Here is an 18,928-nt window from a genome sequence, read left to right on the forward strand (position 1 = left end):
ACTTCACCAGGAAAATGGCAGTAGCTGACAGAAGCTTTTGTTGATCTATTTTAACAAAGGTCAACTGCAAGCATTTGGACACTGTGCATAACACTTAATAACAAAAATTGCTGTCTTTATCATGCAACCTTAATATTTCTAGCCACAGACTCTTCCCTTTCAACTGACATCTACTTTTGTAAAGAAATTTCCTAACATAGCCAAAGCAGTTGCTCTGCATTTGTAATTTTGGTAAACTTAGCACACATGAAAGGCATTTATTCAATTTAACAGCCCCTTCAGGTCATAGAAGTGTGCCATTTGAAGGCTATTAAATTCAGAAGACTTCAAATCCTGCGGGTCAAAAATCCCAGGGTCACAGATGTTCACAGAATACACGTCTACAACTGCCCAGGTACATATTTTGACTCTCAAGTATTTTAGCATTAATATTTCAAAAGCCAACTTTGATGATAAAGATTTATGTCAATGTTAGCCAAGCAAAACTGGTACTTTAATTGAGGTAGAGGAGTGCACATGTGTGTGAGAGAGCACATGAGAGTGCCAGAATAGAAAATGTGTTTTCTTGAAGCAAATTATATCAATAGATGATATCTGGCACAAACCTGGCAAAAAAAATATAGCCTATGTTCTTGTACATGGAAAAAACCCATACATGAAACAAGCCTTTTCATTTCCTGCACACTGAGAAGGCAGTAAATGAAGCCCACCCCCACTTTGTCTCACAGTGCATTGGTGTAAGGTGCCAATAAAGAAGAGAATTCTGAGTGATTTTGAGCCTTGATAGGCAGCTATTGGCATACATTTTTCACTGCTGTAGTGCCAAGACAACAGGAAAAGCAAGAGGGCAATAGAAAAAGTGTTTCCAAGATCAACAACAGCACACTAGGAACTAACAATTTATTGAGGAAACGAGTTACAGAATTTAAAATGTTTCCGAATTAAGCATTTATTTTAACTTTAGTAAAACAAAGAAGTTTATGGATAGGCTGACAAGTTGCTGCAAGGCTATCCACAGCCTTTGTCACATTCGTGCTATATCTCGATAGGAGCAACTAGATATGTAGTCAAATGAGGAATGTACATGGCCTGAAGTCCAAAGCAGCATGGTTCTGATAGCACGGTATTTTTTCTGGGGTAAAGAAATACTTTATTCTCTCCATCAGACAATTTAGCTGAACTATTTAAGTGCCTTTACTGCTTCTTGATCCATAAGGTCAGCTTCAGACACCTTCTGCCTGCTGGAAATAACACAACTATATCAGGTAAGGTAAACTGTTGATGGGGGAGCTGCAGCTAATTTATGTGAAACAGCAATTGGTTACAGGCACACTGATGTCCTGAGGTGGTGTGGGGTTTGACTTTTTGGCTACTTCTACAGGGAAGAGCCAGTGTGAAATAGCTGCCAGGGTTCAGAGTTCTTTAGCCCAGTCTGTGTCATCATGTCAGGTACTTATATGTGCATCCAAATATGGAAATGCCTTGTAAATGCCTAGCCTAGAAATCAAAAATCACACAATACTAGTTCGAAGAATCCACACAAGAGAATGCTCATACAAGTGTCAGAACTTACAGAAAAGTTAACTAAGAAAAGCTTCAAAGGCAACGTACAAGCTAACAGAAAAGTCCCATTTTGTCAGTACTGCACAGGATTCACATTCCAAATTCCTTAGTAAGTTCTACGCTCAGGCAAGAAGCAGTTGGATGAAACCCTTTCAACACACACGTTGCATTCATGTAATTATGTTGCTAAAGGTATGTAGTTTATTGGGAGATTTTTTTGAAACCTATTTCAATGTAATTCCCAGTAGAGATGTAACTGTATATCAGTGCAGAACTGCTTTATAGCAGCTTAATGTCTTTCTCTAAGGAAATGTTTGGGGTTTTTTTATCAGTACTCACAACTTTACATTGATAGATCTGTGTTGATTTGTAGATTTAAAGTAATACATATTCATTACAAAAACCCCGAGCTGCTAGTTAAACAAAGCTAAAAAACCCAAGACACTAAGCTATTTGAGCTATTTCCTCTGAATACTGGCGAGGAAGAAATAATTATTCTATTTTTAAACACTTGGAATGTGAAGGCCTATGAAAAGACATACACAAATCGTGAGTCTGCTGAAACCAGGAAAAAGGTGAGCAACAAGAGCAAAGAGGACCTACTGAAGGAAGAAAGAAACAGGAAGAAAGTGTATTCTGTCCATGGAAAAGATTTTGACAAAAGTAGCTCTTCTCAAAATATGAAATATTTTCTCAGCCATTCATCTGAGTTGCCACTGGAAACAGGGATCATCTTGGTCAATACAGACTATAAATATTTTATGAGACATTAGTAAAATGGGTATGATCATATTTCCTAGTTATGAGTGCTAACAGACCGTCACAAAAATACAATTATTCTAATTAAATACAGCAATAATCAATATCCTGTGCTCTGTATGAGTTTGCTTCAGTAAATAGTGATGCATATTTTTCAGATTAAAATGTTTAAAAGAAAAAATGTAATAGCTTAATAAACTGGACTACAGTTTCCTTCACAGGCCACAAGCTGCTACATAATGCATGAATCTTAACTCTTCCCATACAGTTAACTATCATTTCAGGTAAAGAGCTCCACCAGTTGTCCTTGGCACAGCTTCAAGACAGCTTCAGCTTTCCATCTGTAAGTATCTGATAATGGAAGGATTCTGTAGGTCCTTCTGTTATACATACTCGTGCAGCTGCTCATCTCAGCAGACATTCCACCTTCAGCCTTTTCACTTGTCCCAGATATTTCTGTTTTTCTTTTATAGCTAACTTTGGAGGTAATAGTCATAACTAGAAATTAATTCCACCTAGTGCCCAGTATTTTCCTGAGATATTTGCTTTCAAAAGGAATTGTTGTCAGTCATTTCTCAGCTTTCATATCCATATGTTAAGTTGGAAGGAAGATGTAAGCTGCAGATTCATCACTTAGTCTTTAAGTAAGTTGTGCATATTCAATGACACCATCTTGCTTAAACTGGTGCCAGTGTGAGAAAAATGACCTCGCTTAAATAATTTAAATGGCATTCATTAAAAGGAAGAAATTGCTGAGTCAAGGGCTGTTGAGGTACCTTGTCAGCATCTTCAAAGATGAAGTGGTTTTTAGGAATAAAGAACAACTTCATAAGTGTAGCTAGTCTCTTTATCTCTTCACACTGTAGCTTAGCCCGTGATGCCAACGCACCTATAGCACAGCCCTCATAGCTCCCATCTGACTGACACAACCACCTTTGAGGAAGGAGATTAAGATTTTGGGATAGGCAGGGCAGTGCTGGTGTGCTTTAAAGGCAAAAGCAACTGCCTCAACTTCACAGTAGAGTGGAAATTATTAGCAGCAAGTGTGAAAAGAATCAGCTAGCCACTAGTTAAAAATAATAATTCTGTCTATCCTGGATTGAGAAATGTCTTGTGTATACAAGGCCAGTTAAATAAACTGCCTTTTAATCTAAAAAAAAGATAAAATCCCTTTGGTAAAGACAGTATAAAGGGAAAGCAAATGCAACACTGCATATAGCCAAAACATGCTGTTGTGGTTCTGGTGGGGCAGTTTTCCAATTTTTTTCTCAATCCCAGAATAACAGTAACAGTGCACGACCTTAAACTTGTGCTTCTGCTTGCATGGTCCCTATCTGGCAGCTGCGGGGAACCTGTTTATTTTAATAGATATTTATGACAGAGACAATTTCAACAGGGCTCTACAAGAATGCTGCAGTGGATCCAGGAAGAATAATTTTCACAATCAAATCCTCACTGTATTTCTGTGTCAGTATTTGTAAGGCCGTCTTCCCCAAGAATTTGAGTGAGACATCTCACACAACATGACGCGATGATGTAATATACTATTTTGGATCTATAGCAGGGCAATAAACATGGAAATTTCTTAAAATTTTGAAAAATATAACCAAAGAAAGCATCCATGCAGTATGATACTACTGACAAGGTCACACTTGTGCTTCTTCCCCCATTCAGCCAAGACATGCATTGTAAAGGGACAGGATTTCTGATATTTCTTGGCCCTTTCAGAAACAGGGGAACACTTTGATGACTAGTCTTTTTCCTGGCTTTCTGGATTCCAAGCAGAATAGCAAAATTTAAAGTCTTCATAACTTTGAGAAAATGTCTAACCTTCCACTTCCTTCCCTTAACCACTATTTAGAAATAAATGGAACATGTATAGAAAATAAAGGAGTCAGGTACAGAACAATAGCAGTAGACCTGCAGCCTTTTAATGTCTATATTTTATAATAATAGGTATTAATATAGGATAAAACTGAGTACATATTTTCAAAATAATAATAATAAAACCAGAACATCTTTCCCCCTAGAATAGGGCTTGACTTTAAAAAACCAAACCAAACCAAACCAAACCAAACCAAACCAAACCCAAGCTTATTTTAAGTCTTTTCTTTACCTTAGTTGATCAGTTTTGATCTTTGGTTTATGTGGATGAGAAATCATCTCTTTCTAAAAAGAGAGAAAGACATTAATAATTACTAGTTTATTCTAAACTTACTGTTTATCCTGGAAGACAGCTTTATACAAACACCAAAACAAAAGACTATGTTAGCAATAGTAAAGAGTTTGGGGATTTTAATGTGCTGATATGGTACCTGATTAGTTCAGAGTATAATACTCATATACGTTATTGTCTCAGAAGGAAGGAGACTCGTGTTTTGCTTCAGGCCTAGCTTTAATGCATAGAATTTGGACAAAGCAGATATACTTGGTTCAGCACTCTAATAAACTTTGAGAAGAGGAAGTACATAATAGGAACCAACTTAAAAGCTTAAATAAGGAGGAAGAAAAAAAGGAGGCTTTTACATCTAAAATGATTATCCTTTGAAATCACGTTTTCCAAGTCACTACTCTTATCAGCTTTAAAATTTCAGTACTGCTCTCTTCTATTAAATAATGAAATTGTATTAATTAGGTTCTTCGTAAGGACAGATGTTTAACCTTATATGGGGTAAAACTCATGTATCTCTGCTTTGTATCTTTTGAATTACAACTGAAGGAAAGAAGTGCCTTGATATAATACAGACCTCTTCTTGAATTTTTTTTCTCCTGATAAACATCCAGCCATGCCAAGCAAAACCATTATAAATCAGTAAACCTAGAGTTCACTACTGATAATAATAAAACCCCCTAAATGCAGTTCTTTCTTTTATTGCTCAGATTTAGTTTATGAGAGCTTTTTAGGGAGCAGAGCATATGAAACCTGCAGCCAGTTTAATAACTTTGTTATAAACTAAGTTTTAGTGTTTCAGTGGGAAAAAACCTAGAGACAACAATGAAACAAAAAATCAAAGCAACAGGCTTTAAAGATTCCTTTGGCACATTAAACTGAGAAATTTAGACACTTACATACAGTTGTATTAAAATTGGTTTAATTTAAGTAACTGAGGTCCTTTCATTATGTATCTCTACACAGAATACAGAGCCTTCAGCAAAGTGCTGCCACAGTTCTCACCGCCGTTCTGACGCATAATCCATTCTCAATGATTCTTCTATTCTGTTGTCTTGGAGAAAGTAATTGAGGCCAGTGTGTTGTAGCTGACTAAATTATACATATGCCCACACAAAAATAAAATGTAGCATCAAGAAACAGTCGGTTGTACCTTCAAACACTTTAATATATTTATAATATCACTGTCTTGCTCCTTGTGGTTTCCAGATTGGAAACAGTCCAGTAACCATATTTAGTTCTCTTAAACTTCATTTAGCTTCTATGCCTGTTGCTTCCTACTGTCTGGCCTGAGACTTTCAGAATCACACAGCCTACAGGATCCTCTTTGCTCAGGGAATTTGTTGAATAAAAACTTTTCTGCATGCTTACTCAGTTCAAACTGAGTTGCTTTTGCTATGAAAGGCTGATGCCATGATATAGTTTGCAACATCTCATGAACCCTCATACACTGGACTATGGTCCTTTGAATGCTGTCTGTACTGTCGGCACGCTCAAACTTTGCGATGCATTCATAATAAAAAGGAAAGCAGACTTACTGCAATCCTTTCCTCTCTCTGTTTCCTCAGTAAAGCTAGTATTTCTTCTCTTCTCCTGGCCTGAAAAGAAATATATTTACCACAATAAGCTCAGAAAAATGAGTTAAAAGCATGTAATACTTGATTGCCAACTTTAAATTCCTCATTGAAGCTGAGAACTAAAGTGAACATAGAGTAGAAACAGGAATAACAGGTTACTGGATAAAGTACCTCAATTTCTCTTTCTTCCTGAGATCCTGAAAACAGACCACTTGGGAGAGCAACCTTCTCCTCCTAGATTCATATGAGGCTTGAAATAATAATTCTTTCCTCAAATCAGAAGGAATCACTCCAAATGTCAAGGTGAATATACGTACTAAAGTTAGTGAATACTATTCTGTAGCATCTTGAGATTATAAAATTGGGGTTATTGAGGATGCACATATGCATAATGACTCAGTACAAAAATCTTTTCATCTGAGAGGTACAACCAGAGATAACTTTTGTCTTCAGTATGCATCTTTGGATTAAGCCAGTCTCTTCTACTCTGTAGAAGTGATTTAAAACTGTGATAATTTCAAAGGTGATAGAATTTAGTCTAGTTTTGAACTACAGAACATTTAATGACTCTTTTCAGTCAATGGTCCAGGTTCTTCTTGCTACAGGAAGAGATGTACACATCCAAGAACTTGTTAAAACTCCTCTCTTTATGCAGTTGGAAGAAAATATAATTTCCTAGGGAGAATAAATTCCTACTGAGAATATTTTATTATTCTGATTCCCAGGTATCTGAGCACATCTGTATATTTTGGCCTTATGGAAATGAATAACTTTCAGCTACAGGGAGACATCACTGTTTAAGCTGAGTAAAAACATATTAAATTGTTTTCATAAATTCCTAGCAATTTGTTACAAAACAGACATTCCAGGAAGTATTTTGGGAAAACCCTCAACCAATCTGGATTTGAACAGTAAATGACAACTATGACTAATAATAATGTGAACATTATTCTTATTTCATTCAGTGCATTAATTTTCATTTTCTTAGACTTATTTGAGGCTTATAGCATGTCCCGTAGTTGTATAAAGTAATTTGCTCATTGAAATTAATCAGTCATCTTTATGGCTGCCAAATGCCCAAAGCTGCAAAACTTTGCTATCATCTATTGTTACTGAATTTTAAAAATTCAGTAAATTTTTAAATCATTAAATTTACTCTCCCAATAGGGAGATTCAGAAAACTGTTGCTAACTTCAGCCAGAATTCAGAAAGAAAGCTAATTGATGATAATGGATGAGATGCATTCTGGAATTATTAATTGGAAAACAAGGATTGCTGGCTTGCAGGAAAGACTTGCAGACCTCAGCACCTTTCTGCACCTCTTGCAGATTGCTCTCATCTGGCCCGCTTCCCAAATACAGGCTAGAGGCTTTTCAGTGAAAATGTGGAATGTTTTACTAAAATGAGAAAAAAAAATATAGTGACAGGGTCAGGCTGAAAATGTTACTACAATGTTTAATACTAGTTGTCTTAGTTTACATTACTTGTGTGAATTGTATTCATGGTATATGTGTGCAACACTAATTCACCATTAGATTAAGAGGGGCTTCAGCAGAAGTTTATATCTGTCTCAATGGCAAGCACAACTGTTATCTGCATCTTCTTTTTCTTGGCAAAGTAGTAGTAGGAGAAACCCCAAGCTCTATATACTGTTTTGCAGGAGATGAACCTCAGTGGTCTGGATACTGTGTCACTTACGTCGCTTCTTTTCATGGCCGATATATAAGGCTTGATTCACTGCATGAACATGAGTATATATACCTCGTAGCATGCTAAATTTTTTGGATCCTATCCACCAATTGCAAACTACAGGAACCATTAACTAAAGTGCTGAGTAGAGAGTTCCATGCCAGATTGATGTTAAGTTTTGTAGAACTCCACCAAGTCAGAAGGCTCTGTGCAGTCCAGATGGATCCAACCTGAAAGATGCTACAATATCCCTGTTACACCTTCCTTTGGAAAGACAGCATCATCTATAAGCTCAGTTTTGATGTTGTTTGCTAAAACCTACAGTTTGTTCTGCAGCTTCTATAAAATTTGAAATGGTTTGGTCTAGCAGTTCTTGAATTATACCTCTCTAAAAATATCACCTAAATCTGTCCCTGGGTGACATGCTAACGCAGAGGCATTTCTGTAGAAGGTGATTTAATAACCACTCACTAGCAAATTTCCCGCATCTCTCAGTCAATGAACTCTTGGCAAGAGCTGCTGCTGGGCACAGGCTAATGGAGGAAATCTATTACAACTAAGAAATAAACTTATGCTTTGAGCTGTGCTTCAATGTCTCTGTGCCAGGATTTTGTGTGTGAAAGTGCGTGCAGCACTGGTGGTTTTTTCCTCAAAAAATTATCCACTTTTGAATCTGGGCACTGTCAGTTGGCTACTTTTAAATACAAAATCAGAAGAGATATTATGTGATTACCATGAAGAAATTCAGTACATAGCCTACTGCTTTCAGCCCTACCCCAAGACAGCATGAGCCAATTGGGAATAAGTTTAAGCTAACCATCACACAAACCACACCATGGGCCAGGTCCAGGCGATATTTATTACTGTTCATCATGTCATTTCCCAAGTTCTAGTACTCCACCAAATGGCACACAGTGAATGGAAATATTTATGAAGAAAGAGTCAGGGTCAGTGGTTCTTACCTGCTGAAGATATTTTTCTTTTACTTTAGTTTTCTCCATGCTTTGAGCTTCTGAGAGTCTCTCTTTCTCACTGTTTTTCTCACTTTCTAAATAATACAAATGAGAAGCAAATGAGCAAGTGCTCCTACTACCACTGTCCTTCACAGAGGGCAACTGAACCATCGTGTACTTCGGGGCCATTCAGGAAGTTTGTGTCCCATTGTCCGGATCCCAAGACAATAGGTATCAGCTGAAATATCTCAGTCGTGCACATTAGGGGCTCTGGCTCTTTTGTCATCCAGAGCTTATTGTCATGAGTCATCATTCGTTCCTGAGAATTAATTCTTCCCAGAAATGTAGGCAACAAAGGTTTAGCAAGCTGGGGACACGCAGTGCTTCCTACTTACTTCTAGAAACTTGTGGGCCCTGGAGAGCAGTACTTCTCTCTGGAAAGTAAAATCACATTAAGCGTGCCTGGGGGATGGTGGCACAGGGAAGGCATGGGGACCTGGAGAGGTGGGGGAGGTCTGAAGAAGGTGCCAGGCCAAAGGTGTGGGGCCCCCAGGAGAGCACCGGACCTCAGGAGGATGTGTGAGGCCTCAGGGAAGGTGTGGGGATGCTAGAAGAGGTGTGAAGCTCCAGAGAGGGGCCCCAGGAGGAGCATGAGGCTCCAGGTAAGGCGTGAGACCCAGAAGAGAGGTCCCCAGAGACGGTGTAGGGCTGCAGGCAGGGTCCCCTCACAGGGCAGGGTCCCCTCACAGGGCAGGGTCCCTTCATGGGGCAGAGTTCCCTCACAGGGCAGGGTCCCTTCATGGGGCAGGGTCCCTTCATGGGGCAGGGTCCCCTCACAGGGCAGGGTCCCTTCATGGGGCAGGGTTCCCTCACAGGGCAGGGTCCTGCCATAGGGCAGGGTCCGCTCACGTTGCAGGGTGGCAGGGCCTAGACAGGACTCAAGTGGTGGTGGGAGCATGGCTGAGGTCCAGAACATGCGGGCGAAGCCCACGTCGGCTGGGCTTGAGCCAGCAAAGACAAGGGACCCATCAGGCGCCATCGGATGCTGTCCTGGCGCTGTCCCCCTGGCACTGCATGGGACTGTGTCCCGGTGTCCCCTCTCCATGAGGTGGGCCTGCCCAGCTCAGCCTGTCTGCTCCTACCCTGCAGCCACAAGGAGGGGATAAGGCAGCAGGACCCTGGTGCTGCCTGTGCCACTGACTTGTCCCTGTCACTGCCACCTGCTCTGGTAGGTACCCATGACCTCTCTGCTGGGGCCATTCCCTTTTCTGTGCCATCACTGGCATCCGTGTGCCAGGAGGGAGGACTGTAGTGAAGGTGTGAAGCCATCTCGGGGGTGGACACAGCAGCACAGACATGCCTGGGGAGCCTGGACCCAGCTACACGGTAAGGGGGACACTGCCTGTCACAGTAAACATGGAAGACCAGAAGGCTGACCACATTGTACATCTCATTTCAAGTGTCTTCAGGCTGTTGTCACTCAAGTCTAGCCTTGGATCTCTCTAGAAACAGGAAAGAGCTGACACCACAGGCCTCAGTTTTATTAATTCAGCGAGAGTGACTGGAGGTAAATGTGAAAAGAATGGCCTCAAATAGGTGTAAGGGTAAGAAAAACACAATCAGAATGGGAGCTGATATCTGCAAATTTGGGGAAGAAAAAAACCTTTCAATTTGTCCTCATGTTTTTTGGCATCCTGCATGCAAAACAGTTGTGAATGAAGTAGATCACACAGTTAGGTGCAGTTAAATTGGCTGGACAAATGCATCGATGTCTCTTGCATGTGTGACAGGTGATCTGGTACATTTGGCTTGTTTTATTTCACTATCTTACCTGTCTGCAAAGGTAAGATGCTGCTGCAGAGAGGTTAGTCTGTCTGCCTTCTATTGTAAAAATTCCCGTGTGTCTGGTTACCACTGAGATATCTTCCAAACCTTTTTACCTGGCTGTGTGGCTAGTGATTGTTTCTTTTGGCAATCAGCTAACTACACTGCCTAGTAACTAGGCTGATGCAAGGGACAGTTCCCTTTCAACTCCTCCTTTGATGAAGACTGGGATTTTGTTGAAAAAACTCTTAGAGCAGGTTCTAGCACTATTAATTATTTTCTCCATTATTAAAATTCTTGAGTTTTAAGCAGAGTGATCAGAGTAAAAAACATTTGTAGAATAAGGTGAGTTTAATAGTCATTGCTCAAAATCCCCTTCACTTACTAGCTTGTTAAATAACACATGAACGCTAAATGAAAATTATTTTCACAGTACCTCACAGATAAGCTGAAGGGTGCAAACAAAAAAAGTATTAGTCTGATCTTATAAACCATTAAGTACACAATAAGTCTTCATGTGGCTAAACAATTTAAATGCAACAGACAGCATTCTTGCTCTAGGAAAGTTCCTAAGGATTTTAGCACCAACTTAAAGAAATCTAAGATTTCACTTGATATTGCCAACATAGACCATACACTTCTGCTGGACAGCTAAAATTCTGTAAATAAAGCTGAAAATGAATGATCATTATTAATAATTTTGCACTGGGAATAAGGATGTAAGGAAGTTTTGTAGTATGGCTTTCTGTACTGAGGTTGTGGCAGGGAATCCTGTGCCTTGTTTTGATGGCAGTGAAGTTAGTGATTGCGAAGCAATGGATACAATCAGCTAACTACACTGCCTACAAACCAAGCAGTACTCTTGTGATGGGGTCAGGCACTCAAACCTAGAAAAAAAGAAAGCACTTCCAATAATTATATTAACATACTCTGTCTCCTCAAATGCCCTTATAACAACAAGCAAATGACAATAATGGAAAACATTGGTCGTATCACCGTTTGTGTTATTCTACTAAATCCAAAGTCTTTATATCACAAATTAATTGTTCTTAATTTAAAACTGCAGTGGATGCATCACAAAGATCATTTCAGGGGTGCAAAGACAAAGCAACAAAATACTAAACTGTAAATTATTATAATGGACCACAATGGAAATGGGAACTGAGAAAAGCCTTGGCACGCAGTCCTTGCTGCATGAATGTGGACTAAGTGGTAGCTGTATTCAGAGCTGGAAGTGCAAATACAGCTGCAAACTTGGGCCAGGACTAAATGTTCAACATGAATAATATTCTACCTGGTTTACAGCGTGCCAGGCGTTAGTGCTCATGTCACAGTGATCCTACTTATTCTCTAATTGGGGCATTTGAGTCAGTGTCCTACAGCATGGGTTTCATGCAAGTTCTATTTAGAGGTTTTCAGAAGAAACTCCATGTAACTGGAATTAGAATGGTAGAATTTTACTAGTTCCCTGAACTTCAGAAAGATTTTTTTTTTTTCCAGAAAAATATAGGAACACAGACTGTGCTGGTAGTCAGATGTCAGGCTGCTCAAACCTTTTACGCTAATTTGGGGTAGCTAAAGAAATTAGCAAATCTGTTCTGCAGAACAAAACTGAATACGTGTAAGTATTTATAATCAATTATGCCTTTTGTCTAATGCATATGTATGCAATTAATAATGTGATAAAACTATTTTATATAGATTTATCAGGCTATTCCTAAACCAGGAATGTGACAGTCTGTGAGATTACAAGGGTAAGCTTGTCTGCAAATGAAACAATTTTGCTAGCTTTCCCTCATAAATGCCTTATTGTTAAAATGCATAAAAAGGATTCAGGACTTACCCTCAAGAAGCTTACCTTATAATAATCCTGATAAGGACTGCATTTATCATAAAATGCTTACAAAGATTTAATGGAAAGGGAAAAATGGATAGCTTCTTCAGTCTTCATTTCCTTCCCTTTTCCCTGGCTAGCACAGCAACCTATTCACTGAGCACCCAACAGTCCTTCACTCGCAGACATGCCTTCGAGAATGGTTCCTTAGGTGGCCCCTGGGTGCCCCATCTCTTCCCCTTGGACTCCTGGGTTGGAGTGTCCCCAGTCTGGGCTCTGTGGGTCAGCCCCATGCCTGTAACCTTTGTGTACATTCTGTCGTCATGGTCACTCAGCTGGGACTTGTGCATGGAGACGGGACTGTTGCTTTGAAACATGCAGATGGCTCTTGCCGTAGGAAGCTTTGTTGTAGAAGAGGTTTCTATAGGCAAAGTCAATACAGAGCACACACACAGTTTCTGCCCTGCTCCTGTGGACAAATGGCTACAGGTTGTGTCACAGATGACAAAGGTGATCCGGGCTTTATTGTCACATGTGGCAGTCCAGGCACGCACCTCTGGGGTGGTCGCTGGGTACTACACAGTCCCATGAACCCACGGAGTTTTTCTCTTCTGCAAAGGAAGATGACAGTTCACAGAATGAGGGTAAAAGCAGGTCCTGAAGCCAACTGTTGCAGAGCCAGCACATCTGCTATAGGTGTGGAATATAACTCCTTGACAGTTACATCTTATGTCCTGCATCTGTCCTGTATGACGCTGTTTTGTCGTACCACCGTGGTTTGAATGCTTGCTTGCACAATATGGCTGTTCTCACAGACCTTGTTTCAAAGACATTTTACAGTATTTTTCTTGGGCAGGAGGCTCCTCCTGATCAGTGTAATTAGCATGGTCATACTGTCATGTGTGCTTTGCATAATAAAATACAGTATTCATGGTAAAATCTTTAACGAGAAAAAAAATGTGTGTAGCTACCTATCACTTAGGTATTTACAGAACACCCACTGGGTAACTAAGTAATTAAGTAAAGATGAAAAACCTTGATAGAAGCATGGTTCATTTCTGAAATACCTGTTCTTAAGCCCTTTCATCAGGTCCAGAAAGTGTCTACTTATATGAGCTAAAAGGGAAAAATTTGTGAGCAATCAACATATTCAAATTTTAATTTGTGGCTTTCATTGGAATCAGTTTCTGTATTGTTTCAGTCAAAAATAATTCTTTGCACAAAGACTGCATGATTTAAGTAAAGGTGTAAGTTTTTAACATCCCAATATGAGGCTTCTTCTGCCCTCCAATATAATGGCATAGTCAATTGAATTGGTGCTGTGTTCATGCAGCACTACTATTGTTTGTCCATTGCTGTTACATGATACTTCCGAATGCCTTTAGGACAGTTTATAGCCTGAAAAGCCAAATACAAAGTCCTTTTCTCCAAGAAGTTTGTCTCCTAGGATGTTTTCCCTTATTGAAATAACTCAGGCTTACTGATTTTTATATCAACAGTTATGAACTTCAGCTGCTTACCTGGGGAAATTGTCATCCATCAACCACAAAAATCAAATGGCTCGTAGAAGGAAGATTGTTACTAGCAAGCTGCACTTTGTTTTGTTATTTCCATGTACTCAATGCTTTAAAGCAAGAAAACTGCAAGAAATTCTGCAGGGGTGACTCTTGCCAGTAGTGTGTTTAGGGAAACAGTGCTCCTGGTTTGGCCCACAGTTACTAGAGAAACTGTGTTTGACTCTTTCTCCTTTGTAGTTCATGCCTAGGCTTGCCTGGTGACCCAGGAGACCCATAATTTAATCTGTCTAAGAATGCTTGTGCTGAGTTAGGGGCCTGATCTGAATCCCACTGAAGTCTTTGGACAGATTTCTATTGATTTCAGTGAGCTCTGGATCAGTCCCATGAATGTCCAGGCACTGTAATGCAGTGGATTTTAGTGGTTTGGTTTTTTTCTCTTCTTAATAAGGATTAAACCCCAACATTTAACAAAAGGCACAAATGTCTGCTTGTTTATCTCATGCATCATATTTTTTGCAAAATCTGCTGGGATGCTAACAGTTTCTGTTTGGAAGCAACTGGGAATGAGTGGGAGCACAATTTGTTAACTGTTACTTAACAGATCTCACGTTGGGATGGACTATTCAAATTCTGATTTTGACATTTTGTTTCTTAGCTGCTTATTGTCCAAATTGAGTACCCAGAGCTACGTTTTCTTCAAGTCAGTGACAACTGACAGCATTACGAAGGATTTGAGTTCATTGATGCTACCTAATTAAAAAAGCCAGTTTTTCCTGTCACTGAAATGGGAAGCCAGAAAATCCTCTCGCTGTTCTGGTTTCTGTGCCATTAGCACTTTTGAACTCCTGCAAGATATTAAAAATACGAAGTTAAAAAGTTCTCAGAACTTTACTTCTGTATCAATGACAACCTTAATAATTAGAGCTAACTGGATGAATTGTCAAGAACTTTGCTTAAATTTTCCTGTTTGTTGTTATAAATGTAGGCAGTTTGGCCTGGGTTTTGCTTCCTAACATCCAAGAAATAACACCTTTATTGCATGACTGATTGCAATGCTGTAACCTGGTTTCTCAGGTGAAGAGTTTGTTTGCTTCTCACTTTCAGTTTATATGTTAACTATGGGAACGAGTAACTCAACAAAAAGAGGCTTGTAGGGATTCAGACTTCTCTTTGATTGTCCTTTGTGGAAATCTAGTCACTTCACTCTTTTGTCACAGAATTTCCCAACTCACGGGGCCTGCCTGGACAAGTTGGAGAAAGTAGAAGGAAGGAGATGGTTCAAAGTCCCATGAACTGATGTGTCCCACTGAGCTAAACCAGCTTGGCATTTATTGAGGAAGAGACAGTAACTGGATAATTGCTGAGACTGATCTGTGTCAGAGTCAGATCCCACATGGAAACTATGATCAAATTATGGACTCCAGGGCAGGCAATGAACTCCCTATGATGCCTGCTGCTCTCTTGCAGTGGGAATGTTATTTTAGCCTTGATAGTTCAAGAATAAAAGGAAAACAAGGTTTGTAGGAAGAAGTAATATCTTTTATTAGATTCTAATATGATATTGTGAAAAAATTACATGAAGGCAAAGAAACCAGACTAAATAGCAACTTCCTAAGCTCTGGCAAGAAAGACAGCATCATCCCTGGAGGGGTCACTGTATCTGTATGTCTGTGATTGTGCATGAAACGCTGAATGGACTAAACTCTTATTGAGAAGAACTTCAAAAACTGTAATTATGTGCATTACCCATCATTTTTAGATGGCAAATCTTGCTCTCATTTGGAATTTTCCTGAGCACCCATGTTGTCAGCAGAGTTAAAAAAAGCAGATCTGTGGTAGTTGCTCTAAGCTGCATTTTCTTAGAAGTAAAGACACTAGAAAAGAAATAACCTTGTTGCATTTGTCTCATACTTTGCATATATCCTAGCTTTTTCCTCTGCAAAGCCTTAGGATATTTGTTTATAACTCCAGTAGAAAATTCTTAGGCACTTAATATACTTCATGAAGCAAGTGCCATCTCTTGGGGAAATAATATGTGGGGACCTCAGGGGGATAGATGAGAATGCTGGAATGCATATAGATCCCTAAGAAGATTAATGTTATGATAAATACAGAGTCATGCAATTTTCAGAATAAAGAATACCAAATGTGAGGGCTTCATAAGGAAAGTATCTGTGTTGTGTAAAGTCTGCTAGAACCAGTCAGGTGCAATTTTAATAATTAATTACCAAGCCTTGGACCATTTTTCTCAATATTTCACTTAAATATTACACAGATGTTTATGAAATAGATTGATGGATATAATGGAATACAGTACTGAATCAAGTAAATATATCCTAAAAGAAGGAGCTGATAATGGAATAAAACCAAGTAGATTGGAAATAGCTTTGAAACCAGCATGCTAGTTAGTTTAATGGTGCACACCTGAATATTGTTACATTCTTCAGAGCCACATGATTCCCTGTTCTATATAAACCCTGGGCAAGCTATGCTAGAGGATGAGTGAGGGAGGTTTGGATGTTTCCCCCCCTCTTCTCTTTAAGTGATCTTGAATCTTGTCATGTTAGATGTCTACTTGGTGACTACTTGAAGCTCTTTATAAAGCATATATCAAGTTTTCAACAATTCTGCTCTGAGAAGGTAATGTTTGTAGTCTTTATTGTATATAAAAAGAACTATGTAGTTTTAAGAACTGCTGCTTGTTGACTGTAATATATAAGTGATATGTAATAAGGAGTGCTATGTTTTTAACTTAAAAAAAATATATATATGTGTACTCTGTTAGCTTGCTTAGCATGAGTACCTTTTAGCAGTGCATTAAACTGGTTCCACTACCCAGAACTAAATGCATCAGGTTTCTGGTAATTTGGCTTACCTAGGCTCTATCTGCCATGGCTTATGCAAGTTTTGCAATATCTATCCTTGGAACTTGATAGTACATTAATGTAATGAAATCTCTCTAGTGTAGTGTCTCATCTCTACTGGTGTCTATCCAACAGCTAAAGCACCTTGTGCACTTCAATTTAAAATGAAAGATGAAATTGCTGCCACAGTCTTCTTCATCACAAGGCTAGTGAAAAGGGAAGACAAGCTGAGCAAGCATAAAATGGAGAAATTTGCAGCTAAGCTGACAACAATACTGTTTGAAAAGTATAAGAATCACTGGTACTTGGACAACCCATCCAGAGGACAAGCCTTCAGGTAAGAGGACCCTTAGTAGAAGGGGAATGGAGACTTTGCATGATACTTGGGATGCAGTGAGTACCCTTTCAGTGCCTGGAGCTCCTAAATGGCAAGTAAATGCCACAAAATTGAAAGAGAATCACTTGGCTGTCCCTTAAGCCTGAGGGAAGAAGTGTTATTAATTGGTAAAGATGCACCTGTTTTGAAAGTGGTTTCACAATGTGTGCCTGTGTAGGTATGACTAGCGAGCTGAGGTGGAAATCTTAAGATAATATGCACAAAGTGTCTTGAGTAGCCCTTGACTTCTTGATTTCTTGAATGCAAAATTCAAGTGGTCTTAAACTGAGTTGTGGAATTGTTGTAACTGCTTTTACTTGTCTTAAAAATTACCTATGAAGTTACTTGCTACATTATGTGTTTAAAACAAACAAAACCTTGTTTGGGTTTATAAACCAGCTTGTTAGCCTAATTTGCTGGTTGGGGCTATAAGTGAGAACTTGCATCAATAGGCTAAATGTCTTGAGAAAATAAATAGTGAACTTAAGTGTACTTCTGTATGAGCAGAACTTGCAAAGTTGCAATGAACTGTGACATCCACCTGCACTTTGTTCTTACCTAGGTGTATAAGGATAAACAAACATCAGACAAGAGATCCACTGCTGGAGCAAGCTTGTGTGGAGAGTAATGTGGACTTTAATAAGCTTGGTTTGCCAAAAGAGATGACACTATGGGTTGATCCATTTGAGGTGTGTTGCAGGTGAGTTGCAAAACTGTGACTAGGACATGTCAAGTGCCCTGTACAAACCTAATGAACTCTGAGCCTCTTGCTTAATGTCCGAGGGTGGTTTTAGTTACTAGTGTTGGCTGGCTACTAACACACATTGGTACTGCAAGTGCAGAGCTGCATTATACAAACACAGTAACTTTCAGGTATGGTGAGAAGAACCGGCCCTTCACAATTGCACACTTTGAAGGAGGGGAGAACCCAGAGCTTCCTCAGCAGATCAGCTACGCTGTTGACAGAGCGGCACTAGACTATCATTCTGGCACTTCTTCAGATGAGGAGAGCTTCAACAAGGAGCCAAAAGCTATCCCTACTGTCAGCAACCCAAACAGTGTCTACCAGGTAAGCATGTGGTAATGGTATGTAGCTTTCAGTAAGAGCTAGCATCTCCCCTCTAGGTTCCCTCATGAAGGAATGCAGTAGACTTAATAATTGACGGCCAGACTCATCTCCCTGCTTTCCCAAACACATTGTAATGTTATCTTATTTCTTGCTGTTTAGTTCAGTGACTACTGCAAGGCACCCATACAGCCCTGGTCTCAGTATCTTCACAGGAAGACTTATATGACCGATGGCTCATACTATGCCCAGCACAGGGGTTACAAAGTCTACAGGCCAACAGCTGCTTTCACAGGACCGCGTGTTGATAGATACCACTGGATCAATACCAAGCGGTAGATCTGTGGCTGCACCTGTTAGAGGCTGTTGAAACACTTGAGCTATGGTATGGGATGAAGGCTGCACTACAAAGTTTCATAAAAACAGAAAACACTTACTGTCTAATCCCTATCTCTTACTTTGTACATCTGAAACTTTGGGATTTTATTATATAACCTTTTAAATGTTTTATTAATGTTAACATAAGATTGAAAATTAATGTGAGACTCTACTTGTAAGTTAAAAAGGAAATGCATATATCAATAAATCTACTGATGTTTTTTTTTAAAAGCTGTCTGATCTGCTATCAGTGCCCTGAAGGGAGTTAAAAAGCTCTTTGGTGAAAACACAAGCAAGTCAAGGAAGATAAAAACATCCTCCGAGTTGCTTTGACTGATAGTCTGCTTCCTTTTCCTTC

The 18,928-nt window shown here is 39.4% G+C and overlaps 2 protein-coding genes across 2 annotated transcripts; one reads left to right on the forward strand and one right to left on the reverse strand.

Annotated features, from left to right (window-relative positions):
- Positions 1 to 1,180: 1,180 nt before the first annotated feature.
- On the reverse strand, positions 1,181 to 9,750 carry HOATZ (HOATZ cilia and flagella associated protein). The gene is made up of 5 exons (XM_029087439.1): positions 9,388 to 9,750; positions 8,721 to 8,888; positions 6,031 to 6,090; positions 4,439 to 4,491; positions 1,181 to 1,241 (listed from the first exon to the last, which is right to left on the reverse strand). Exons 1-5 carry the CDS (start codon positions 9,748 to 9,750, stop codon positions 1,181 to 1,183), a joined length of 705 nt encoding a protein of 234 aa, XP_028943272.1.
- A 7,164-nt stretch (positions 9,751 to 16,914) lies between these two features.
- Positions 16,915 to 18,531, forward strand: BTG4 (BTG anti-proliferation factor 4). The gene is made up of 4 exons (XM_010177828.1): positions 16,915 to 17,087; positions 17,689 to 17,826; positions 18,000 to 18,195; positions 18,355 to 18,531. Exons 1-4 carry the CDS (start codon positions 16,915 to 16,917, stop codon positions 18,529 to 18,531), a joined length of 684 nt encoding a protein of 227 aa, XP_010176130.1.
- Positions 18,532 to 18,928: the final 397 nt, after the last annotated feature.

This window comes from Antrostomus carolinensis, unplaced genomic scaffold (genome assembly GCF_000700745.2).
Source record: "Antrostomus carolinensis isolate BGI_N321 unplaced genomic scaffold, ASM70074v2 scaffold17721, whole genome shotgun sequence".
NCBI classification, from domain to species: Eukaryota; Metazoa; Chordata; class Aves; order Caprimulgiformes; family Caprimulgidae; genus Antrostomus; species Antrostomus carolinensis.